Source organism: Schistocerca serialis, chromosome 2, assembly GCF_023864345.2.
Source record: "Schistocerca serialis cubense isolate TAMUIC-IGC-003099 chromosome 2, iqSchSeri2.2, whole genome shotgun sequence".
Classification (NCBI taxonomy): domain Eukaryota; kingdom Metazoa; phylum Arthropoda; class Insecta; order Orthoptera; family Acrididae; genus Schistocerca; species Schistocerca serialis.
In genome coordinates, this window is record NC_064639.1 from 945,639,644 (window position 1) to 945,666,904 (window position 27,261).

General features: G+C 44.3%; 1 protein-coding gene across 1 annotated transcript in view; it reads left to right on the forward strand.

Annotated features, from left to right (window-relative positions):
• Window positions 1-2,703: 2,703 nt before the first annotated feature.
• Window positions 2,704-27,261, forward strand: part of LOC126456494 (ankyrin repeat and SAM domain-containing protein 4B) — a 271,923-nt gene continuing 247,365 nt past the window's right edge. Inside the window, exon 1 of the mRNA XM_050092243.1 lies at window positions 2,704-2,889. Within this exon, the coding sequence (XP_049948200.1) occupies window positions 2,867-2,889 (23 nt within the window). The 5' untranslated portion in view covers window positions 2,704-2,866. The remainder of the gene's footprint in view (window positions 2,890-27,261) is intronic.

Genomic DNA, 27,261 nt, shown 5'->3' on the forward strand with positions numbered 1-27,261 from the left:
TAAAAACACGATAAATATTTTTGTCAAATTTGTTCACGAGGTTCTTAATCGCAGCGTATAGAAATTAGTCAAGTTACTCTTTGGCTTGCTTTCTACGGTCAATGCTAACGCTACCTACTAGCCTTCGCTTACATCTTTGATAGTTCAATCGTCACACTCAGTTTGGCCCTGGCTCTATTCGAATAGACGACGGCACTGTCAAATACGCTAACACGAGATGAGATTTGTATTGTATTCAATCTATGTGCTCACTTTCGTGAGCTTTGTGCTACAGTTTGATGTTTATGTAAGTACGATACTATTTGAAGTTCCTCTATACTATACGATGCACACTCATGTATACTTTCTAACATTAATTTCTTGTACACTTCATTCCACAGCTTCAGTCTGATGATAAAATTTTGAAACACGTAACGCTTAATAAAGAATTGCGCGACCAAGACCTTTGTGTATTTCAAAGTTGTTCCAAATTTGAATGGCCACATGTATCTACTTTTGAAGTATTTCTACATCAAGTATTGAAAAATTGAAGCAGTGGGATTAACATTACTGGAGACGCAACTTGTGAATGTGGAGAACTGTAAGACAGTGAGTATGTCTTGATCTGTCAGAAGTTGCCTGACAACTGCACACTGGAGAACCTGGTTTCAGCAAATGTCCCAGCAATCAAGACTGCCGAATTTTGGGCCTAAAAATCAAATTTTACATGTGCAAAGTCTAACGTACATATTGTAGATATTGTATGGTATTCTATTATGTTGAATTCGTAAATAACTATTGAACTGTCCTAGATACGAAAAGAATGGTAATTACACTACTGGCCATTAAAATTGCTACACCAAGAAGAAGTGCAGATGATAAACGGGTATTCATTGGACAAATATTTTACACTAGAACTGACATGTGATTACATTTCCACGCAATTTGGGTGCATAGATCCTGAGAAATCAGTACCCGGAACAACCACCTCTGGCAGTAATAACGGCCTTGATGTGCCTGGGCATTGAGTCAAACAGAGCTTGGATGGCGTGTACAGGTACAGCTGCCCATACAGCTTCAACACGATACCACAGTTCATCACGAGTAGTGACTGGCGTATTGTGACGAGCCAGTTGCTCGGCCACCATTGACCAGACGTTTTCGGTTGGTGAGAGATCTGGAGAATGTGCTGGCCAGGGCAGCAGTCGAACATTTTCTGTATCCAGAAAGGCCCGTACAGGACCTGCAACATGCGGTCGTGCATAATCCTGCTGAAATTAGGGTTTCGCAGAGATAGAATGAAGGGTAGAGCCACAGGTCGTAACACATCTGAAATGTAACGTCCACTGTTCAAAGTGCCGTCAATGCGAACAAGAGGTGACCGAGACGTGTAACCAATGGCACCCCATACCATCACGCCGGATGATACGCCAATATGGCGATGACGAATACACGCTTCCAATGTGCGTTCACCGCGATGTCGCCAAACACGGATGCGACCATCGTGATGCTGTAAACAGAACCTGGATTCATCCGAAAAAATGACGTTTTGCCATTCGTGCACCCAGGTTTGTCGTCGAGTACACCATCGCAGGCGCTTCTGTCTGTGATGCAGCGTCAAGGGTAACCGCAGCCATGGTCCCCGAGCTGATAGTCCGTGCTGCTACAAACGCCGTCGAACTGTTCGTGCAGATGGTTGTTGTCTTGCAAACGTCCCCGTCTGTTAACTCAGGGATCGAGTCGTGGCTGCACGATCCGTTACAGCCATGCGGATAAGATGCCTGTCATCTCGACTGCTAGTGATACGAGGCCTTTGGGATGCAGCACGGCGTTCCATATTACCCTCCTGAACCCACCGATTCCATATTCTGCTAACAGTCATTGGATCTCGACCAACGCGAGCAGCAATGTCGCGGTACGATAAACCGCAATCGCGATAGGCTACAATCCGACCTTAATCAAAGTCGGAAACGTGATGGTATGCATTTCTCCTCCTTACACGAGGCATCACAACAACGTTTCACCAGGCAACGCCGGTCAACTGCTGTTTGAGTATGAGAAATAGGTTGGAAACTTTCCTCATGTCAGCACGTTGTAGGTGTCGCCACCGGCGCGAACATTGAGTGAATGCTCTGAAAAGCTAATCATTTGCACATCACAGCATCTTCTTCCTGTCGGTTAAGTTTCGCGTCTGTAGCACGTCATCTTCGTGGCGTAGCAATTTTAATGACCAGTAGTGTCTTCGGAGTACTCTGTCACTCACGCAGCTCATGTAAGCAACAGTCAAAGCAGACACGATAGTAGACGGAAGATGTCGGTACTGCTAGCACCGAAATGGAGAAGACTCGAACTTCCTTTAATGGTTCACTAAAATACGAACCATAAGAGGGACACCGGCGACAACAAGCGAATGCACACCGCGTAGGACCGAGAGCCGCTTGCTTAAGCGCTGCTAGTGTTTACACCAGAGAGAACCGTTTGCTTGTGTGTCAAGTGGGCCCCTAGACGACCGGTCAGCGAGAGCAGCGCAGAGTTTTGTTCTGGCTGCCGCGTCAGCAGCAGCGGCGGCGGCGGTGCTAGGTGCCAGTGCAGGCTAGGCGGCATGTCCGGTTGCCAGGTAACCGCCGCGGCCGGCCGGCCACGCTGCCTCGGGCGGCGGCCGCCAGAGGTCAGCGCCTCCGCGCACCCGCCAGGTGAGTCGGCGTGACGGACGGCGCACGGCAGTGCCGGGGCGGCCTACGAGAAGTGGATGTGGTGGGCATGCGCGCCGCTATCGCCCAACCGTCACGTTCTTACGTGCGTGTGCATGTGTGTGTGTGTGGGTGCGCGAGAGATAGCGTGTCAGTCTAATCTGTGACAGTGTCAGGCGCCGAGCCGGAGCGTCACCATGTCGTCCGACAGGTTTCACAAGTGAGTAAGACGCACCTGTTTTGTTTTTCCTGACCAGCGGTCTTACAGCGCTAATTCTGCGGCCCTCTGAAAACGCTTCAGAAGGATTCTATCTCACTTCTCATAATGAAGTTATGCAAGAAAGTGGCACCTGCAGATGAGCACCACGTTGTCGAAACTCGTCGTTTTCTTTATTTTTTTATTTTTATACACATATTTGTTTCACCTGCCAAGATCAGGGTCTGAAAATATAGCCACAGACATCCTTAGTTATCGTTGCTACTGCGGAGAAAATTACTTTTTCTACTGTGCTCTTTGATGAACTGGGTTTCAGAAGTGAGTCCGGGGCACTTGTTTTGTTTTCTCCGCTGAGCGGCTTTACAGGGCTAATTCTGTCAGCAGCTCTTCGTTAGTGAGACACGCTTCGGAAAGCTTCTTCCTCATTTCTCATCATGGGAGTGACGGACAACATTTAAATAAAGCAAGGAAATGGCACCCAAAGATAGCACCATGTTGCCTAAACTAGTGTTCTTAGCTTTTTTATATACATTTTTTTTATTTATGCATTTGTCTCACATGGCAAGATTAAGGCATTCGGTGCCTTTCTTACTTACACCAAGAAACGTTTAGTGAATCGACAAGAGAACATGCGTAGTAGTGATGAGAGGAAGAATGAGAATAATAGAGCAAGGCTAGGAGATGCAGAAGTAAGGAAGAAAGAGGTACGGATGAGAAAATCATGAGTTGTGGTCACAGTCCGACAGAGATACTGGTTCAGTATTGGACAGACCGAAAGCAGCTGGGATATTCCGCGAGGGTAGTTACGCTTATGATAACAATGTCCTCTCGAATACAGGGTGGTTTTGGGTAAGCCGCAGGTTGGAGGGTAGTTTGTTCCGGAATCCCATGCCTGAAATTGAGGAGGAGACGAAGAAAGAGCTAGTGTTGTGCAGACGTACATCCAAGACGCTGAACATACCTGATGTGGTGTTGAAGTTATGAAATGATTACAGATGTATTAGTAAACAATGATAGACAGCTGGATTTATTTGATGAAGCATCAAGATAGTGTGGAGAGCGTATAGAAGGGAACTCATCTCAGTGAGATGCTGATACATGCAGAAATAGTGCTACAGAGTCCTGGCTTAATTTGTCTACGTTGTGGATTCATGATGCTGGGATTGTGCCTAAGGCATGTAAATATGAAGACCTACACTAACGAGGCGTACAAGTGCGTACACGGAGTCAAAATTTTTTAACGTTTGCTAGATACTGACTGAATCAACAAAAGGTGTTCAGTCAGAGGCATAATATTATCGTTGCCACGACATATGATATTGTTTTTTCCTGATTTGCTCTATTTGAAAGCTGTGATGGTTTCTTTGATCTTTGATAAGACTATCCTTGGAGAACCCATCTTGTGCTCTGTTGCCATTGATGCTGAGTCGAGGTGACCTACACGCTAGTAACCATTGTTTTTTAATAGCCCAAAGTGAATTTTCTGCATTAGATGCATGTATATCTCGGGCTTTTACGATACTGTATAAATTATGAAAAGTATGTGATAGGTGATTATACATACCTGCAGGTTCTTTCAAAATTTCTGTTACAGCCTTCTAGGGATCGTAAAGAGGATTTTGATAAGGAACCTAAGGCCGGAAACGTACCGTTTGGATGTAGAATAAGTTTGAAAATCGGATCTCTTTCAAATCTCGTGGTATGGACACAAACTGAGAAGAGAACGCCATCGACGTTACATATCATTTTCCTCTGACTAAAACGACGTCATGCTTCGTCACGTAGAAGAGAACCCCATGACGAGTACTCGAAACATTGCTCACACCATGGACTCCTGTAGAGCACACAGGTCGCAATGTACCGCCTTCGCTGTTTGCCTACCGTGAAGTGGGAGATTCGAAAGTGATTCACTCTTCAAACTTCTTTTGTATTCTGATTGTACAGGCCGATCCATATAAACATGAACTACTTCAGTTAATTATAATTTCCCTCAGAAGGCTCGTAGAAACGGGAAAGTTGTTTTGTTGCTCTCAGAAGCTCTGGGAGAATCAGAAGTAGCGCCCATTGTTGGCAAGTTTATTGCTGTTTCTGCACGTGTGGTCCTTTGTCCGGTGTAGTGCCGCGCTTGCTCGTCTAGTCTTAGTTCGTTCGTAGCATCGTCGGTCGCGATTTGTGGAGTCTGTGATTGTGTAGTTTAGGCCGCGTCACAATAACGAGCAAATACGTGATCCGTTTGCTGCGATTAGCTGGCAGAAACATGCAGTACACACTTCAAGAACGGGTTTTTATTGTGAAAACATATTGGAAGGCGGAATCATCGGTTACAACACAATGGGAATTGCGCAGAGAATTCAACGTGCGCGATGTTCCAACAAAGGCAACAATTTTTACGACTGTTCAAATGGTGTTCAAATGGCTCTAAGCAATATGGGACTTAACTTCTGAGGTCATCAGACCCCTAGAACTTCGAACTACTTAAACCTAACTAACCTAAGGACATCACACACATCCATGCCCGAGGCAGGATTCGAACCTGCGACCGTAGCGGTCGCGCGGCTCCAGACTGTAGCGCCTAGAACCGCTCGGCCACTCTGGCCGGCTTCATCGACTGTAAGGAAGCTGGAGACAACTGGTGTACTAACAAGGGAACCTCCCCATCGCACCCCCCTCAGATTTAGTTATAAGTTGGCTCAGTGGATAGGCCTTGAAAAACTAAACACAGATCAATCGAGAAAACAGGAAGAAGTTGTGTGGAACTATGAAAAAAATAAGCAAAATATACAAACTGAGTAGTCCATGTGCAAGATCGGTAGCATTGGGGACCATTTCAGCACAGGAGCGCTGTGGTCCTGTGGTTAGGGTGAGCAACTGCTTAACGAGGGGTTCTTGGTTCAAGTCTTCCCTTGAGTGAAAATTTTAATTTTTTTATTTTCGCGAAGTTAAGATCTGTCCGTTCGTTCATTGACGTCTCTGTTCACTGTAATAAGTTTAGTGTCAGTGTTTTGCGACCGCACCGCAAAAGCGTGCGATTAGTAGACGAAAGGACGTGCCTCTCCAATGGGAACCGAAAACATTTGATCGCAAGGTCGTAGGTCAACCGATTCCTCCATAGGTAAACACGTCTGATATATTCTATACGACACTGGTGACTGCATGTGCGTCACATGACAGAAATATGTTGTCGACCCATCTAACTTTTACACTTGGCGAATGGGTAAAAAGATTCTTCTACCTTGCCTGATTTAGGTTTTCTTGTGTATGTGATAATCACTCCCAAAAAAATTATGAAAACAAGAGTTTGTCAGATAATAATTGTCTGAAAATATAAAGTTAAACTTTTCACTTGAGGGAAGCCTTGAACCAAGGACGTCTCGCTCCGCAGCTGCTCACTCTAACCACGGGACCACGGCGCTCCTGAGCTCATACTGTTCTTGAAGTTGCCTATCTTGCCATGGACTCCACAGTATGTATATTTTGCTTATTTTTTTCATAGTTCCACACAACTTCTTCCTGTTTTCTCGATTGATCTGTGTTCAGTTTTTCAAGGCCTATCCACTGTGCCAACTTATAACTAAATCTGAGGGGGGTGCGATGGGGAGGTTCCCTCGTAAGCAGCGGCAGTGGTAAACACAGATCATCACTAAATGCAGACGCTATTGATTACATTCGAAGACACTTGAGAGCTCTCCGAGGAAATCGTTGCGTCGGTTGAACCAGGATTGTGGAGTTTTCGTGGTAGGTGTCAGACAGCTGAAATCGGCATTGCGACCATTCAGGGTGTACATGATGCAAACAAGCATTGCAAGAAGCAGATCATGAGAAATGAATGCGTTGCTGTCGATGGTTTTAAGGGTTTCTTATTCAACATCCAGACATTCTCTCCCTAACGTGGTTTACAGATGAGATATGGTTCCATTCGTCAGGTTACATCAACACACAAAAGTGCAGATACTGGGCTGATGTAAACCTCCTATATCGTACATGAAACACCACCGCGTGACGAAAAGGTTGGAGTCTGGTGTGCGGTGTCAGCTTACAGGATTGTTCGCCACATTTTCTTTCATACGACTGTCGACACGACGGGTTATACCGGCATCTTCAATACATTTATGGGGCAGCTAGTTGACATCGAACTTAGAGAAAGTTACATTGAAGAGCCAACGAAACTGGTACACCTACCTAATATCGTGTAGGGTCCCTGCGAGTTTGGTTAGTCACTAGTATTGATGACAGTGGAGGGTAAGGGTGTACTAACTGCTAATATCTTATTACACTCAGGGATAGTAGTCTCAGAAAGGTTGGCACCACTGCTTTAGATGCCCCTGAATTTACAAATGAGAGTAGGAACGTTTTGCAGTATTTTGTTGCATCGTCTGTAGACTTGCCCTCTTTTACACACCCGCAGCTGCTGATCAGTTTGCCGTAGTGAAAGACTGATGTGGAAGAGCAATTATAACAAAACATTTCTTTCGTCGACACTCGATAGTGCGTCTCTGACAAAACGAAATGCCTGTCGTGAATGGAGAAGACTGCCCACTCTCTGAAGGCTACGTTCAATCTCGAGGAAGTTTCGTAGTGAGATTTTAATGCGACGACTTAAACGATTTCAGTCGCACGTTCCGAGTGGTCTTCTGGTACTTCGAATCCCTCAGTGACTGTCATGGCGGCTACTGTCTGCAGATATCGTTATCTTCTTGAGGATGAAGACTAATTAACTGGGCTGACGCAGTTAAAAAATTGATCCTGATCTAACTAAAGAGGATCTCGAAATATTCCTAGAATGAAACATCTTCTGAAGAGTCTGTCAGTTTGGAAGAAGTGGCTCTGTATATTTCGACTGAATATATTTTTGTTCTGTGACCTTTCTTGTTTTCGTAAACATTGAATCCATATTTGTAATGCCAGAGATTTTTTTAACAAAAAAAGGAAAGTGGCCATGTTATCATTGAAATATCTAATATCGGGAAGATAATTCAAAGTGACCGGTTTTACGCGTGAGGGACAATCTTGTCTTATCACACGTGTTATCAAGAAACGATGCTTAGGTCAACATAAAAAAGTCATTTTTACCTCTCACAGCCGGCCGAAGTGGCCGGGCGGTTAAAGGCGCTGCAGTCTGGAACCGCAAGACCGCTACGGTCGCAGGTTCGAATCCTGCCTCGGGCATGGATGTTTGTGATGTCCTTAGGTTAGTTAAGTTTAACTAGTTCTAAGTTCTAGGGGACTAATGATCTCAGCAGTTGAGTCCCATAGTGCTCAGAGCCATTTGAACCATTTTTTACCTCTCACAAATAAGAAAGGTTTCTGAAAACTCCTTTGCTCTCTTAAGTGAAGATTTTCGAATATTTTCTACTTCACCAGCGGTTAATACAGAAGTGGCAGACTGATAACGACTCACCACTGCTCGAGATGCTTTCCTCGAAGAAAAAAATATTGCTGAGAGTGTGACCGTTTGCAGGAAACCACTCACTAATACTTCTAAGAACATTACTTTCTATTTCCTCTATGAATATATGAAGATGGTATCTGTTCTTTCAGACATGTCCGAAAGAACAAATACCATCTTCATATAGTTAAGGCTAACCGGCCATTGACCTTCTTCTTCTGTGCTGGATGCACACGCATTGCCCGAACTCTTACGGGACTCGGTAAGATTGTCTGCCACGAGTAATGGGTGTAATGGGCGGGGGCACTACGAATGTAGTGTGTGGACATTAAGTTGGGAATGTGGGTCTCACGGGGAGCGTGCGGGCGATAAATCACTGCAGTCGCACTGTCCTCTGTGCCCTCGGTGGCTCAGATGGATACGGCGTCTGCCATGTATGCAGGAGATCCCGGGTTCGAGTCCCGATTTGGGCACACATTTTCAACTGTCCCCGTTGATGTATATCAACGCCTGTCGACAGCTTAGGGACTTGATTTTATTATCATTTCATACCATTTCCTTGGTTGTTTATGTATGCTTGGACTGTTAACAATACATGTGTCATCCGCAAATTCTGACTGTTGTATATAACTCGTAAGGTCGTTTACATACATGAGGAACAATAGTGGGCCCTACATTGAGCCTTAGGAGACCCCACAAATGATTCCTCCCCAGTCAGGAGAAACTCCCCTGTTAACTAAGTATAACTTCCTGCATTATTTGGTTAGATATGACATTATCCATTGGTTAATAAACCATCAATTCCATAAAACCTTAGTTTATCTAGGAGATTGCTAACAATCATCGTCTCCGAACTGTTCCTCAACTGTACACAGTACACAGTGCTCTAAATTGTGCTCATTGTTGTTGATGTTGTGGTCTTCAGTCCTGAGACTGGTTTGATGCAGCTCTCCATGCTACTCTATCCTGTGCAAGCTTCTTCACCTCCCAGTACCTACTGCAACCTACATCCTTCTGAATCTGCTTAGTGTATTGATCTCTTGGTCTCCCTCTACGATTTTTACCCTCCACACTGCCCTCCAATGCTAAATTTGTGATCCCTTGATGCCTCAGAACACGTTCTACCAACTGGTCTCTTCTTCTTGTCAAGTTGTGCCACAAACTCATCTTCTCCCCAATTCTATTCAATACCTCCTCATTAGTTACGTGATCTACCCATTCCCTTTTTGTCCAAACTGTTTGTCGTCCATGTTCCACTTACATACATCGCTACACTCCATACAAGTACTTTCAGAAACGACTTCCTGACACTTAAATCTATACTCGATGTTAACAAATTTCTCTCCTTCAGAAACGCTTTCCTTGCCATTGTCAGTCTACATTTTATATCCTCTCTACTTCGACCATCAGTTATTTTGCTCCCCAAATAGCAAAACTCCTTTACTACTTTAAGTATCTCATTTCCTAATCTAATTCCCTCAGCATCATCTGAGTTAATTCGACTACATTCCATTATCCTCGTTTTGCTTTTGTTGATGTTCATCTTATATCCTCCTTTCAAGACACTGTCCATTCCGTTCAACTGCTCTTCCAAGTCCTTTGCTGTCTCTGACAGAATTACAATGTCAACGGCGAACCTCGAAGTTTTTATTTCTCCTCCATGGATTTTAATACCTACTCCGAATTTTTCTTTTGTTTCCTTTACTTCTTGCTCAATATACAGATTGAATAACATCGGGGAAAGGCTACAACCCTGTCTCACTCCCTTCCCAACCACTGCTTCCCTTTCATCCGCCGGCCGAAGTGGCCGTGCGGTTAAAGGCGCTGCAGTCTGGAACCGCAAGACCGCTACGGTCGCAGGTTCGAATCCTGCCTCGGGCGTGGATGTTTGTGATGTCCTTAGGTTAGTTAGGTTTAACTAGTTCTAAGTTCTAGGGGACTAATGACCACAGCAGTTGAGTTCCATAGTGCTCAGAGCCAACCCTTTCATCCTCCTCGACTCTGCCATCTCGTTTCTGTTCAAATTGTAAATAGCATTTCGATCCCTGTATTTTACCCCTGCCACCTTTAGAATTTGAAATTGTGCTCATATCGCTCTGCATTTAGCGTTATCTTAAGCGCAGTAAGGAAACCACACCCTAACCACGAAAAACACCACAATGCCGCAACACTGCTTGCTCTGTATTTCACTGTTGTCACCTCACATGATGGCAGGTAAAGCTCTCCACGAATTTTGCCAGAACCAAACCCTTACATCCAGTTGTCACACGGTATGCGTGATTCATCACTCCAAAACACTCCTTTCCAGTTATCCAATGGCCAGTGGCATTGCATTTTACACCACCTAAAATGTCGCTTAGATCGACTACAGAAATTTCTTGCTAATATGGAGGTGCTCCACAAACGATCATAGTTCTCCATTCTTTTTAACTGCCTTATGTAAAGGAACGAGAGAGGCAATTCTGACGTTGCAGTAGATAATGGAAGCAAGACTAAAGTAAAATCAAGACACGTTCATAGGATTTGTCGACCTGGAAAAAGCCTTCGACAATGTCAAATGGCGCATGATGTTCGAAATTCTGTGAAAGATAGGGGTAAGCTATAGGGAGAGACGGGTAATATACAATATGTACAAGAGCCAAGAGGAAATAATAAGAGTGAACGACCAAGAACGAAGTGTTCGGATAAAAAAGGGTGTAAGACGGGGATGTAGTCTTCCCCCCCCCCCCCCCCCCCCACCCTACTGTTCAACCTGTACAAAGAAGAAGCAATGATGGAAATAAAAGAAAGGTTCAGGAGTAGATTTGAAATTCTAGGTGAAAGGATGTCAATGATACGATTCACTAATGACATTGCTATCCTGAGTGAAAGTGAAGAAGAATTACATGATCTGCTGAACAGAATGAACAATCTAATGAGTACAGAATACGGATCGAGAGTAAATGGAAGAAAGACAAAAGTAATGAGAAGTAGCAGAAATAAGAGCACCGAGAAACTTAACATCAGGTTTGATGGTCACAAAGTACGAGTAGATGAAATTAAGTATTCAGCTACCTTGGCAGTAAAATAACCAATGACCGTCGGAGCAAGGAGGATATCAAAAGCAGACTAGCAATGGCAAAAAGGGCATTCCCAGCCAAGAGAAGACTGCTGGTATCAAACATAGGCCTTAGTTTGAGGAAGAAATTTCTCAGAACGGCGTCTGGAGAACAGCATTGTATGGTAGTGAAACATGGACTGTGGGAAAACAGGAACGGAAGGGAATCGAAGCATTTAAGATGTGATGCTACAGACAAATGTTGATAATCAGATGGACTGATAAGGCAAGCGTCGAGGAGGTTCTGCGCAGAATCAGAGAGGAAAGGAATATGTGGTAAACAGTGAGAAGGAGAAGGGTCAGGATGATAGGACATCTGTTAAGATATGAGGGAACGACTTACATGGTACTAGAGAGAACTGTAGAGAGCAAGAACTGAAGAGGAAGACAGAGATTGAAATATATCCAGCAAATAATTGAGGACGTAGGTCCCAAGTGCTGCTCTGAGATGAAGGTGTTGGAAAAGGAAAGGAACTCGTGGCGGGCCGCATAAAACCATCAGAAGACTGATGAACCCAAAAAAAGAAAAAAAACAATGCACAGTCATGTGAAGTATTGTGAGGGGGTTGAGGGGGGTGAGGGGGTGAGGGCTGTGCGAGGTGTAGAGGGAATGTGGAAAGAGACCAAGGCTTAACCACAGTGAGCAGCTTCAAATGGATGTATGCTGCTGTAATTATGCAGCGACGAAAGTGGTTGTGCGGGATAGAGTAGCGTGGGAAGCTGCATCAAACCAATCTTCGGACTGAAGACCATAACAACAACAGGTTCACTACCGTCTCGCCATTTCGTGTTATGACGGAACGGATCGGTTTCACAGTAGCGAAGATGGACAAATGCTCGCAGCTCTTAAGACATGCATTTTCGATCCTGTCTTTACTGGGCATTTCTTCTTGTTTTGGCCCATTCTACCACCTCCTAAAATCTGCACTACTTTTTTACAATAAGCTTTGACTTTTGAGGTTGAATAGCATTACCTCTTATGTACTCATACTTTGACACAACTGCTTTGATATGAACTTGTTGTAAACATTTGTGTTTGGTCAGCTGCAAATCTTACGAGTATTAGTGTAACTGCAATGGTGTTAATAATAAGTGTAAGTATAATGAGCAAGATTCAAACACGGGTACATAATGCTGACTTAAAATGATCGAGATGAGAAGGTCACTCCATAATTCTACCCCAGTCACTTCACAGAGTTCCACATTTCAAGTATTCGAGCATATTATCGTAGCACTTCTTCATTCATTAAGTCGCCTCATGACAGTTGCTGTGCTAAAGAAGCACCATAGTTCCGTTCACACTGTATCGGTGTGAAATCAACTATTGGACACACAGGCCGGCCGCGGTGGTCTCGCGGTTAAGGCGCTCAGTCCGGAACCGCGCGACTGCTACGGTCGCAGGTTCGAATCCTGCCTCGGGCATGGATGTGTGTGCTGTCCTTAGGTTAGTTAGGTTAAGTAGTTATAAGTTGTAGGGGACTGATGACCACAGCTGTTAAGTCCCATAGTGCTCAGAGCCATTTGGACACACAGCAGAAAATAATGGAAGCAACAGAATGCACCTACATTAAACCATTCAAAGTGAGCCAAGAGAGTTCGAAGTCACTACGGTGTTAGTAATCAAATAAATAAATGGTACAAGTAGTGAATGAATGAGCTTTACTTAATCGAGATTTAATTCTGTACGGTTGTGTACATACGAGTATAAAACATCTGTAGCCAGTGATCTGGTTCCGCACGATAAATGTACTCGGAATCCACAGTAGCCACCAAAGAGAAGTTCACTTTTGAACGAGGTAGGAAATTACACTAGATTTCCGTGGGCAGATGTTCTGGAACGTCAGCTATACGTTGCATTAGCCTTTTCCGCCGACGAGTTCTCGCTGAGTTAACGGTGCTCTCATTAATATCGATGACTCCGCGGGCAGTAGACGGTGGTATTATCCTAGGAACTAGTGGAGCTAATTGCCTGTGTTATATCCGCTGTGGATTAGTGGGTAAGATTTGGAATTCGTTTCGAGGAGGACCCAATTATTTTTCCCTTCCCTTTTTGTGACATTTATTGCGATGTTCACCTCTTCCTGTGTCTTGTGTATGGGAAAAACGGCAAGATACATCGCGGTCCAATTTCTACATTAGCCTGTACGCCTGACCGCTTGAGTGACATAGTGCGCATTTCGAAGGGAATCAACAGCTTACAGACAGGCCCATCGGTCAGAAAGACATGAAGAGTCCCAGAATGAAATTTTCACTCTCTGCAACAGAATGTGCGCTGATGTGAAACTTCCTGGCCGATTAAAACTGTGTACCGGGCCGCAAAACGAACCCAGCACCTTTTCCTTTCGCTGGTAAGTGCTCTCCCAACCGAGATATCCGAGCACGACTGACTACCCGAACTCGCAGCTTTACTTCCGCCAGCACCTCGTCTCTTTGGAGGCAAAGGTCCGAGGTGAGGTTCCCGGTTCGGCACACAGTTTTAATCTGCCAGGAAGTTTCACATCAGCGCACAGTCCATCACAGAGTGTGAAAATGTCTGTTGTACCGGACGAAAGTACACTCGCCAGTACAATTGTGAGTTCTTTGGTTAGCTTCAAGAGGAGAACCGAGTGGATACCATTACATGTAAAATGTTAGTTCACTTTATTACAACATCGATAAGAAGAACTGCTTAACTTTGTACAATCCATTTCCGCAGGAATGCCATGAGTCTCTGAACTTTAACGTATCACTTGACACAGAGGAACATAAGACTCTCACTCAGAATACATTTAACAATAACTTCTACATATTGTTCTGCCTAATACACTGATCATACAGCCGTCCTGCTAGAAGACAATACGTCTTAGTTAGTCGACTGCGCTGAGCGTAACAGTACTCGGCCACAAGTAGAAGATCCGTTGCGGCGGCGTAGCGAAACGTTTGTGGGCGTGGCTACGCTGGTGTTGCTAATTCGTCGATGTGGCTTGCAGAGGCTGTCTTTTGTTGTCGTTGCGTTGCGAGGTACCAACCTTGTATTGGCACCTCGCTCTTCGGATGACACCACAATTTCACTCGGGAAACAATCTTTCAGGCTGTGGCTAAACCATGTCTCCGCAATATCCTTTCTTCCAGAACGGCAAGTCCTGCAGGTACGCAAGAGATCTTCTGTGAAGTGTGAAAGATAGAGATGAGGTACTGGCGAAAGTAAAGCCGTGAGGCCGAATGTGAGTTGTGCTCGGGTAGATCAGTCGGTAGAGCACTTGCCCGCGAAAGGCAAAAAAAGATCCCAGGTTCGAGTCTCGGTCCAGCACCCAGTTTTAATCTCCCATCAAGTATCGTATATTGTTGCTGGTTGTGAGACGCCAGGATTTTTCCATCATTTTTCCTACTGTGACGATCTCAAGAGCAGCACTTCACTGAACGACCTCAATTATTTGTTGTATACATTCCAATCTCTGCCTTCGCCTACGGGTTTTACCTTCTACAGTTCCTTCTAGGACCATGGCGGTCAGCGGTTCTAGGCGCTTCAGTCCGGAACCGCGCGACTGCTACGGTCGCAGGTTCGAATCCTGCCTCGGGCATGGATGTGTGTGATGTCCTTAGGTTAGTTAGGTATAAGTAGTTCTAAGTTCTAGGGGGCTAATGACCTCAAATGTTAAGTCCCATAGTGCTCAGAGCCATGTGAACCATGGCAGTTAATCCCTGTTGCCTTGACATACAATGACGGAAGAAAGTGGCTACACCAAGGAGTTGTGCGACAGAAACTAAAGTTGGAAAGCCCATGTTTCTGCATCTGAAAGTTGACATCTATCCAGATTTCGCGCATGTCGCATAACGGTGACGCTAGTAGCACCACTACGGGAATGATAATCACGTTTGCTTGAAATATATGCTGTAATGGTCGTGAGCGTTAGTTACCTTTGAGACTGGACGTGGTGAGTTGATGCTAGTCAAGAACGCTTTTAAGGCGACAAAGGCACCGTTATCAACACCTCACTGAGTTTGAACGAGGTCCTGCAATGGGGCTACGGCCGGCCGGTGGGGCAAGCGGTTCTAGGCGCTTCAGTCTGGAAACGCGCGACCACTAGGGTCGCAGGTTCGAATCCTGCCTCGGGCATGGATGTGTTTGATGTCCTTAGGTTAGTTAGGTTTAAGTAGTTCTAAGTTCTAGTGGACTGATGACCTCAGCTGTAAAGTCCCACAGTGCCCTCAGCTGTTAAGTCCCACAGTGCTCAGAGCCATTTGAACCAATAGGGCTACGAGAAGCTAGATGTCCCTTCTGCAATGTTGCAGGAAGACTTGGCAGGAATGTAAGCCACTGTACATGATTGTTGGCAGCGGTGGTTACGAGAATGTACAGTTCGCGAGAAGACCGGACTCCGGATGGCCTCGTGGTGCTACTTAGACGAAAGGCCATCGTGTTAGGCACTGGGCTCTGGCACATCATCCTGAATCTGCAGCAGCAATATGAGCAGCAGTTGGCCCCACAGTGACACCACGAACTGGTACAAATCGGTTACTTCAAGGACAGCTCCAAGCCAGACGTCCTGTTGCGTCCATTCCGCTGACCCCAAACCACCGCCTTTGGCGACGTCAGTGGTGTAAAGCGAGAGCTCATTGGAGTGCAGGATTGAAGTCTGTTGTGCTTTCTGACGAAAACTGGTTCTTCCTCGGTGCCAGTGATGGCCGTTTGTTGATTAGAAGGAAGCCGGTTGAGGACCTGCAACCAACCTGTCTGCGTGCTGACACACTGAACCCACACCAGAGGCTAAGGTCTGCGGTGCGATTTAGAGTGATAGGAGGAGCACTCTCGTGGTTATCCCACGCATCCTGATTGCAAATTTGTACGGCAGTCCGGTGATTCGACCAGTTGTGCTAGCATACATGAACAGCACTTCAGGGACTGTTTTTCAGTAGCATAATCCTCGCCCACATACCGCTGTTGTAGCCCAACATGCTCTAAGAGTGTCGACATGTTGGCTTGGCCTGCTCGATCACCAGATCTCTCTCCAATCGAGCGCATAGGGGACATCATTGGACGACAGCTCCTGCGTCATCCACGAACACCATTAAGCGTCCCTGTGTTGACCGACCAAGTGCAGGAGGCATGGAACTCCAGCCCACAAACTGACATCCGGCACCTGTACAACGGAAAAATGTTCAAATGTGTGTGAAATCTTATGGGACTTAACTGCTAGGGTCATCAGTCCCTAAGCTTACACATTACTTAACCTAAATTATCCTAAGGACAAACACACACACCCGTGCCCGAGGAAGAGCTCTAAACTCCGCCGGGATCAGCCGCACAGTCCATGACTGCAGCGCCGTAGACCGTTCGGCTAATCCCGCGCGGCCCTGTACAACACAATGCTCCCATGCTCACATGTTTTTTTTTTTTTTTCAATATTAAGGCGGTTATACTGGTTGTTAACGTACGAGCATTTCACATTTGCAATGGCTTATCTCGCCCTTCATTAAAACCTGTGATCTCGCAATATTAATTACTTACATATGTTACCTAGATAAATGTGTTCCCGAAATTACATAACTCTACATTAATCATTTTTTGGTATTGCGACTTTATTCCGTCAATATGTAAAAAGAAGAAATCAGAAAGAAATTAACACCAAGCTAAAGAAGACAGTGTCTGTATACCAACTTTAACAGTCCCAGTAATAGTAAGTGACAATTGTACTGAAGAATAGCTTATGTATGGAAGGTGATACATAACCGACAATTATAACTATAGGCAATAGGGAATAAATAGACAATTACAATAAAATAACTAAATACATGAACAATGGAGTAACAGAATGGAAGAGGCAGTGTGGGAAGCATTGCAAAACTGTGGAGATCAAGTGAAGTTTAGAGGAAGGGAAGTATTCAGCTGTGTTAGGTCATTTAATATTAAGTAAGGAATGTGGACCAGATGTCTGTTGATTTCCATGACTTACGGCAGTTTAAATTTTTGGCCTTTGTTTGCTAAATAGAGGACACGGTATTGTTACTGGCAGCCGTAGCCGTCAGTCATTGCATGTTCAATGAATGCTGAGTAATAATTCTGCAACCTCCAGCTGCGTTCATTTTCAGCCAACCTCGCTGCTCTGCCTGGTTGACCATTATGATGTCCTTGTAAGCCGAAAACCGGTTAATAAAATGAATTAATACTGTAGAACATACACAATATTGTGATTTTCGTTTATAATCATAAATCTGTGCAAACATGAACATGTCGCTCTTTTTTCCGAAAACATTTTCCTAGTATTTCCAGCTATTGTTTATCGGATTGTCACATATTTTTCTGCCCAAATAACGAAATGCGTTTTACTACTCTCAGTGTCTCATTTCCTAATCTAATTCCTCAGCATTGTATGATTTAATTCAATTACACTCCATTTCTCAACTACTGCCTTTCTTTTATCTCCGTCGAATCTCGTAAGTACAGTCTGGTTTCTATGCAAGTTGTACCTAATCTTTCGATTCCTACATTTTATGCCTATTACCCTCACAATTTCAGAGAGTACATTCCAGTCAACACTGTCAAAAGCTTTCTTTAAATATACAGATGCTATACATGTAGGATTGTGTTTCTTGAACCTGTCGTGTATGATTAGTTGTAGGAACAGTATTGTCTCACGTGTTCCATCAATTCTCCGGACCAAATCTATCTACCTCTACTTGACATATTTGTCTTTCTACATCTTCCCTGAATGTATGTGTCACAATCACAATCACACCCTGCGTATTTCAGCCACTAATCGCCGGAACAGGAATACGCAGTGCATTATACAAAAATAAAAACTGTTTGTATTTCGCACATTTATTTCTTTTACTCAGGCACTATCTGTCATCATGCCCTAGCTTATCATTAAGTTAAGACAAGACACGCGCAAGCAGGAAAGATAGTAGTTATCTGAGGGCAGGTAAAGAGGCTCTCTTATTAGAGTCGTTAGTTTTGAAACCCGCCACTTGCTAAGAGGAGTTTATCGTAATATCCGCCTGGCTGACGCGTTTTCTCAGGGCAGATAATAACACGAACGTTCCATTGTGTCGCATTAACACAACAACGGTCGTCAAAGAGCACATTTAAGTCTTTTAAAAAGAACACAGCTCGCCACCTGTTCAGTGTGATTCACCCTGGGTGTGCCGGCCCCCATTCTTATTTATCGATTGACTCCAGTTGAGTGGAACGAAGCAAGCTGTGGTGCCAAACGCAAGACCTCCAAAATGTGTGTGGCAGTAGTTAATGCCTGAATACATGTCACATTAATGAGGACCGTCAGACACACAAACATCAAGAGATCAGGTGCCAAGTCAGTAGTCACCAAAGAAGGAATTGCTCATAGGCGAAAGTGTATTAGGCAGAAGATATGGCCCAGTCAGGCATTCGTTAACAATACCAGCCGATACATTTACGGTAAATGTTTATTGATGGCGGAACACGTACGTTGCCTTAGGATTTTCCACCTCCCAACAGTCAAAATAACTGTGAACGTTGGCTTAAGGGAATATCAAACCCTTCATGAGCTCCTAGCGGGGAAACGTCGCACCTATGATATTTTTGTTACATAAAAAGTATTTCTTTGTGTCTACTAAAATATTATGTACGGAGTTTTTTAAACGTTGTGTATAACGTTGTAGCCGCTAATCAAATTACGAGGAGCTTTCCATATTGACTTAACTTTATTTCTTCCCATCATTCATGGTGTGCCATTAGTTTCATCATTACAGTTGTAAGTATGTAGCACTCTGGTCTAACCGTAGGTGGCAGGACAATCACTAAAAGTGTAATACCTCCGGCCGTGCGGTTAAAGGCGCTTCAGTCTGGAACCGCGTGACCGCTACGGTCGCAGGTTCGAATCCTGCCTCGGGCATGGATGTGTGTGATGTCCTTAGGTTAGTTAGGTTTAATTAGTTCTAAGTTCTAGGGGACTGATGACCTCAGAAGTTAAGTCCCATAGTGCTCAGAGCCAGAGAGTGCTCAGAGCCATTTGAACCATTTTTGTAATACCTCCACAGCAGAGACCATTTTCCCACCTGGTGTCATTACTAGAGTGAACAACATGAGTACTGCACGACGCAGTTTCTGTGGAATGAGGGCGTAAACACTGCGAATATTCACAGATGATTGGTGCCAGTGTTGTTTGGAGAGTGTGCGCCGTAATGAAAAGTGCTCTTGCATCACGACAGCTCTCGTCCCCATACGAGTCGGAAAACCACAGCTACCGTCGCTGAAATTGTGTTGTAGATACTGCCATACCGCAGTATTCTCTTGGCTAGGCCCCTTCTCATTATCACCTTTTCGAGGCTAGGAAGAAACCTCTGCGTGGACATCACTTCTCAGATTTCCATGAAACGCCAGCAGCTGTCCTGCAGTGGGTGCGACAGACTTCAGAGAAGTGTTTCGAGGGAGACGCACAGGAGTTGAAGAACCGCACCATGAGTGACCCGTGGGGGGGGGGGGGGGGGGGGGGAGGGAAGGGGGGGAGGAAGAGTAAACGAAGAGTAATATAATTAAATTAACATGTTTACAACCTAACGTAAATATTTTATCATACGCTGAAATACGAGTCATGGGAAATTAAATGTCTCATTAACTAAAATAAGTGTTAGTCACTATAATTTGTGACATTTCATGTATCGAAGACCACAAATAAACTAAAATAAATTAATGAAAAAAACTTCCTCCGAGACAGGAAACAGCTTTGCTGCAGCCTAGGGGCCTGTTTACAGAATAAATCTTTCAAAAATGAGATCATCAGTCCCCTAGACTTAGAACTACTGAGCTACTTTAACCTAACTAACCCAAGGACATCTCACACATCCATGCCCGAGGCAGGATTCGAACCTGCAACCGTAGCAGCAGCGCAGTTCCGGACTGAACGTCTAGAACCGCTCAGCCACAGCGGCAGGCATAAATCTTTCACCCTGCAGAAGAGTATGTGCTGTGTTGAAACAGAAGAGCGTCTGTGAAGTTTGGAAAATGGAAGAGAGGCAATGGCGGGAGTGAAGCTGTGACGGAATCATGGAGTCGTGCTTGACTAGCTCATTCGTTAAGAGTACTACTCGCGGAAGGCAAGGTCTCTTCTTTGAGTCACGGTCCGACGCAAAGTATTAATCTATCAGAAAGTTTCGTTTCTGCATGCCGTTTGCAATGAGGTTTCGCAGAAGATACGCCATGTTGGACTTCCAGCAGAGTGCGAGAATGCCTCTGCTGCAAATTGCATGTTCACTGCCTCTGAGATGTCAGTTCTGACGAAACTTGTCGGGAGCTAAAGACGTAGTTGAGGGTCGAGAAACAGTCTTTCACTAATACGCCACGATAAATAATTCCGTAGTAATCGTAGTGGACTCGTCACTTTCTTCTAGTGACGCTATTCGGAAAATAAGGTGTGATCTATCACGAAATGGAACCCACAGTAAAAATCTGATGAAGCCTTGTATAGATGTGTTGGACACTGCCTCTAGTATGCCCTTCGATCGCGCCACATCGCTGTTTCAGTTCCGAGCGCACAGTGAGCACGTAAAGATGCCTAGAAAACAAGAGTCTCCCGCCAAGTATGCGCGCCTGTAACTCCCCCTGATGTCACGCAGCCCACATAACGTAACTGTTATGCATTTCCTTCTTCATGACAATTCTCGGACGTACTCTGCAGGGGCAAGGAGGCTCCTGCAGCGTTTTCGACGGGAAGTGTTTGATTGTACACCATGTAGGCCAGGCTTGGCTTTCTCTGATTTCCGTCTCTATTCACATGGAGTGCTTGTTGCGAAGCCAACATTTTGGAACAGACAAAAAGCTGCAAATCATCTTAGAGAATTGGCAGAATGCGCAAGCGGCTGACGTGTATGAGGAGGGTATTGGAAAGCTGGCACAATGCTTCGACATACCTGGGTATGTCTTATTCGGAGCGGCAACTGTATAGAGAAGTAGCCGGAAGCTGTCGCTAACCGTTGCAAATAAAACATTTTTGATTTTCACTGTGGTTTCCATCTTGCGACCAATGGAACCCTACTTTCGAATAGCCCTCGTATTTCACGTGGAAGCTACTGAAGCACCATAACTGCAGTTTTTACCACCACTGGATACAGAATGGAATCCCGTGGCAGATGTGGCGAAATATTTGCGAACTTTGAGAAGTACTTCCATCGTACATTATACATTATTTGCCTGAAGCGACGAAAATTAGTATTTGAAAAGCTTACACTCTGAATGTCAGAGACAAAACAAAATATATGCCCGCTGCCCACGTGTGCACCCATTGTTACCAAAAGTGAAATGAAGGAAAGTTTAGGTGCATATTGAGATACCTTTCACGGAGACTCGAGTTAAGTATCAGGTAACATAAGAAAAATAAATTTTACATTGACTGAAGACGATACATCATTATTCGTTACTTTTGTATTGTTAACACTGGCTACGATGCTGTTTATCACATATTGCTGTTGTACAAGGTAAACAGCATTCAAGAATCGACTGAGAAAGAATGGCTCTAAATATTAACATTATAATTACTGTCTGTCAAGCATTTCTTTTGCAAACCTATAACACGATGAGACTTCAAAGAGTAAATTACACATTTCTAGCTTAGCGTCCGCTGCTTCGCTCTAGTAGACTGTATGGCGAGCAGAGATTATTTTATTTTCGTTTAATCGAATTTTTATGTTGTTCACAAACTGCTACACCTTCTAAGGCCATATAAGCATGTTCTTTTCCTGTTGTACTTCTGACCAGAAAGCGATTCTGCTAGCTGGATTCCAAAGTTTTTGTTAATCATGCCTTTTGAGTTCTTGTGGAGACATTTCTATAGCAACTTTCGCCCCCTAACAAATATTTCTTTATATCTAACCGAGGACTGAAATACCGATTTTCTTTTAAAAAAATGTTTAATGTAACTAAATATTTTCTTAGAATCTTTCATCCCCTATTGCACTTCCTTTTTTTTTATTTCTAACCGAGAAATAAAATACGAGTTGCCATAAATGTAGCCTTAAAATCCTATAGTAGTTCTTTCGTAATTATGTATTTTCAAAAAAACTTTCACACAAAATTTTACCCCCTTGGCGGGTTGAATTTCCAAAAACGCTGAAGCACGAATTTTTATTTTCTGACTGACAAACAAAATACTACTTTTCGTAGTTCTAGCTTCAAAATTCCCTTAATAGCGACGTGCTCTCAAAAATCCTTTCATCCCCTACTTCACCCTCTTAGCAGTGCAATATCCGACAATCCCTTCTTAAACAATGCCTACAGTGTAAGACCCACACCTTCTCCAAACTTCAAGTTTCTATCCTCAGCTGTTTGGCTGGCCGATGATGAGTGAGTGAGTCAGGACATTGCCTTTTATATGTATATAGAGAGATTATAGCAGCAAAAGTAACATTTTTTTAATACTGTACTACACTTCAAAATGACACTGGTACATGACACTATTTTTTAACATAGTCACCAAGTCTCAGTAAGAAATGATCGGAACTTTCAATCAGTCATTCATTTCCTCGACACGATAGATATCCCTCTCCCAAGATGTTATTTCAGCTTGCCAATAAGATGAGTGTCGCACAGCGCAAGATCTGGACTTCCCTATCAGCGTTACCGACGTCTGTGTGGTCTTGGTCAAATTGTTGGCACCATTTTTCTACGGCTAGACGCGACATTGCATTTGGTTTATACACCGTCAAAATTTCACGGTGAACATCTGTAGAATTTACACGTTTTGCCCACTAGGATCGCACTGTTGTGCGTACTTCAACTTTAAGTACGTCCTCATTTGCCACGCCATTTCAGTCATACACTATGGTCGGTATTACACCATCTTTGACAAAGACATCCGTCAAACTTCTTCGACAAAGATCCTTGACACGGCGCTAAAACGGGGTATTACACTGTCATCACATTCTTCTTCAAACTTAAAGATGGTGCACAACCACAACTTATTATGCACTTCATTTGCTTGTACCACAGTTGCATTGTGTGTGCATTTGGAAGAGAAGCAGCTGAAAAAAAGGAAACATACTTCACACTTGGGTGAAGTCGTGGGTTGACGTCGAGATAGTAAATTTGTTACGAGACCTGCAAGTGGATGAAGGATGTCAAGGCTTGTATAAAGTACTTACGAAGGGATGGGAGTGCATTTCAGTACTTGCTTAGTGAAGTGGTTCCTCATATTACAAAGCAGAATACTCGCTTGGGTAATGCTATATTTGCAGAGGTCCGGTTCACCATAACACTGCGATTTATTAACGCAGGACAGAGATTCTCCAGCTCACGATACAGAACTCTAATACCACAGTAATCGAGAAATTCCACACACGTGTGAACCGATTCATAACGCACTTTTTTTCCCTTTATTGAGTTTCGATTCCCCCTAAAGGGGGCGGGCTGGCAGCAGCTTATTACGCCGCTCTTCAGCCTACAGAATTTGTTTTAAAAAGCTGAAGATAATAAAAATAATAACAGTTGGCGATAAAATCGGTGACTTAAAGGTAAAATGGCAGAAAATACTGGAGCTTAAAACATAAAACACAGGGTGGATGATGCTAATAAAATACACAGGAAGCAGAAAAATAATAGACAGACAATTAAAAAACACGGCGACAGTCTGGTTTCTGTTCGCAAGAGATATAAAAAGCACACCCAGCGACAGCATGATTTCTCTTCGCAACACTGTAGAAAGACGCACAACACTGAACACTCACTTAACCACTGCACTAAAAAATTGGCACAAATATGACATACCACACCTGAGAGCAGGTGGGGGGAAACTGGTCAGATTATGGGAAAAAAGGGGGGGGGAAGGAGAGGAAAAGTGAAGGGGGAGGGGGGAAAGGAGCCAATGGAAGATGGAGTCTAACAGGATGCGGGGGGGGGGGGGGGAGGGGAAAGGAGATAGGGAGAGGGTAGGTGGGGAGAAAACACAGGATGGAAGGGGGGGAGGAAGAGGGACCCCGGGAAAGGACGGAGGAAAAGAGGGGGGTGAGGATCAGAGTTGATAGGAAGGATAAATGGAGGGAGAGAGGGCATCATCCGGGAGGGGGAGTTGATGGAAGCCACCTTGGGAAAGGAGATGAAGGGTGTAGAGATGGAGGGTAGGGGGGACACAACGGTGAAGACGTGGCAGGAGGCGGGGATGGGAGAGGAGAGGAGCAACCAGGGGGTTCAAGACGGCAGGAGGTGTAGAGGATGTGGATATGTTCGAGGAATAGGAGCAGATGGGGGAAAGGAATGAGATCATAGAGGATCCACATGGGGGATATAAAGCACTGAAGGGGGAATATCTGAAGGAAATAAATGTTTAGTACACCATACGGGAATTAAGAACTATTTTCATTTTTGAATAATTTAATTAGTAGAAATAGTGTTCCAACACCAATAAAATTAATGAAAAGTACGAAACTTTTAACTTGTGTCATCCAGAGTTCAAGAAAAGACAAAGTAGAATGGGGAGCTAAGAGAAGCTTTTTCCTTATTTTAGAGTGTGTACTGCTCCTGTATTCCGGCTTGCTTAAAAGCCGCCTGGATGTTTCCAGATGTAGAGGTAGATGGCTGTCGTCGAAATTGCGGATTTGAAGTCGCCTGCAACACATCCCATCTGCCCATCAGCACACGATTAAGACCATGCATTGTGTCCCTTGCTCAATCCCCCCCCCCCCCCCCCCCAAACCAGTCGAAGCAAGTTTATTAAAGAGAGTCAAAGAAACACACCAATTAAACTTCTTTGTCGACACGTTCACATATACAGTACATACGTCAGATAGTTGTAGCGATGCCAGCGCTCCAAGCGGTTACATTTCACATTGGAGTGAACAGAAGACACGACTTTATGATAAAATCTACGGCGAGGCCCTAGATATTTCTCTGAAGAAAGTCAAGATTTGACGAAGTTCCCTATTACACTATCAGATTTCCTTGACTTAAATATTTGACGTATCAACTTTGACAATGAACTATGGAAGTGTAATATTGGTCTATAATGAACCTTTTGGCTTTACCGCAGCAGTACAGTTTCCACAGGAAACCCGGACATTTACTCTCTTCTGACAACGTGCCATTCTTGTTGCGCGAGCGGGGGACGACGTGTGCAACTTACTGTCTTAAGCCTCTAAGCACATACAAGAAAACCCTCATCCAATTCGAGAGCGCAATAAACGATTTCAAATGCAGCAATAAGCACCAATGAAGATGCCTCATACAATTAGATTCTTATCCAAAAGATAAACAGCATTAATTACTTTACATCTACATCTATGCCTCCATCTAAATGGCTACTGACAAGGGAACCTCCCCATCGCACCCCCCTCAGATTTAGTTGTAAGTTGGCACGCTAACCACGGGACCACGGCGCTCCTGACATAATGCTAACCTTGATGCTGCTTATCTTCTGCATTGACTAATCAGTTTGTATATTTTGCTTATTTTTTTCATAGTTCCACACAACTTCTTCCTGTTTTCTCGATTGATCTGTGTTGAGTTTTCCAAGGCCTATCCACTGTGCCAACTTATAACTAAATCTGAGTGGGGTGCGATGGGGAGGTTCCCTTGTGAGCAGTTCACAATTAAATACCTGCCAGTGGGTTCTCCGAACCATCTACAAGCTATTGCTCTACCATTCCACTCCCGAACAGTGCCTGGGAAAAATGAACACTCATTAAACCTTTCCGTACGAGCTCTTATTTCACTTATTTTATTACGATGATCATTACTCCCTATGTAGATTGGTGACAATAAAAATATGTTTTCGCGTTCAGAGGAGAAATTTGGTGATCGAAATTTCGTGAAGAGATCTCGCCGCAACGATTATGGTATCCGTGACCCTCTCTCCCCTATTTCGCGATAGTACAAAACGAGCTGCCCTTCTTTGGACTTCTCCGATGTCCTCCATCAATCCTATCAGTTAAGGTTCCCGCACAGCATAACAATACTCTGGCAGTGGGGGGACAAGCCTAGGTAGGCAGTCTCTTTAGTGCACCTTCTGCATCTGTTACGTTTTCCGCCGCTAAAATGCAATCTTTGGTTTGCCTTCAAAAATGGTTCTGAGCACTATGGGACTTAACATCTTAGGTCATCAGTCCCCTACAACTTAGAATTACTTAAACCTAACTAACCTAAGGACATCACACACATCCATGCCCGAGGCAGGATTCGAACCTGCGACCGTAGCAGTCCCGCGGTTCCGGGCTGAAGCGCCTAGAACCGCACGGCCACCGCGGCCAGCTTGGTTTGCCTTCCCGACAACATTATCTATATAATCGTTCCAATTTAAGTTTTTTGCAATTGTTATTCCTAGGTATTTAACTAATTTAGACTGTTTAGATTTGTGCGATGTATCGTGTAACCGAAATTTAGCGGATTCTTTTGGCACTCATGCAAATGACCTGACACTTTTCCTTATTCAAAGACAAAAAATGGCTCTGAGCACTATGGGACTTAAACATCCGAGGTCATCAGTCCCCTAGAACTTAGAACTACTTAAACCTAACTAACCTAAGGACATCACACACATCCATATCCGAGGCATGATTCGAACCTGCGACCGTAGCGGTCGCGCGGTTCCAGACTGAAGCGCCTAGAACCCGCTCGGCCAACCTGGCCGGCGTGGACAAAATCCTGCTCCAGAACCGCGGTTGTAAAAAGATCCTAACCGATAGAGACCGTAGACAAGTGTCACGCCTAAAAAACAGCAGTCGGTTTCAAACTCGACAGCAGTTGCTAATATAAATGAAAGCTAGTCTCTCTCAACCAGTTTCCGAGTGAACATTGCGAAGACAGGTTCATGCAAGGAAGATCTGGAATCGGGTAGGCTGTACATCTTCAGTGGCCGAGCAGCGCGCAAAGTAGACGATAGCTGGCGGGAGACATGTAGTGTGGTTCGAAGAGTAGCGATTTGTGCTATTTTCAAGTGATGCAAAAGTCCAC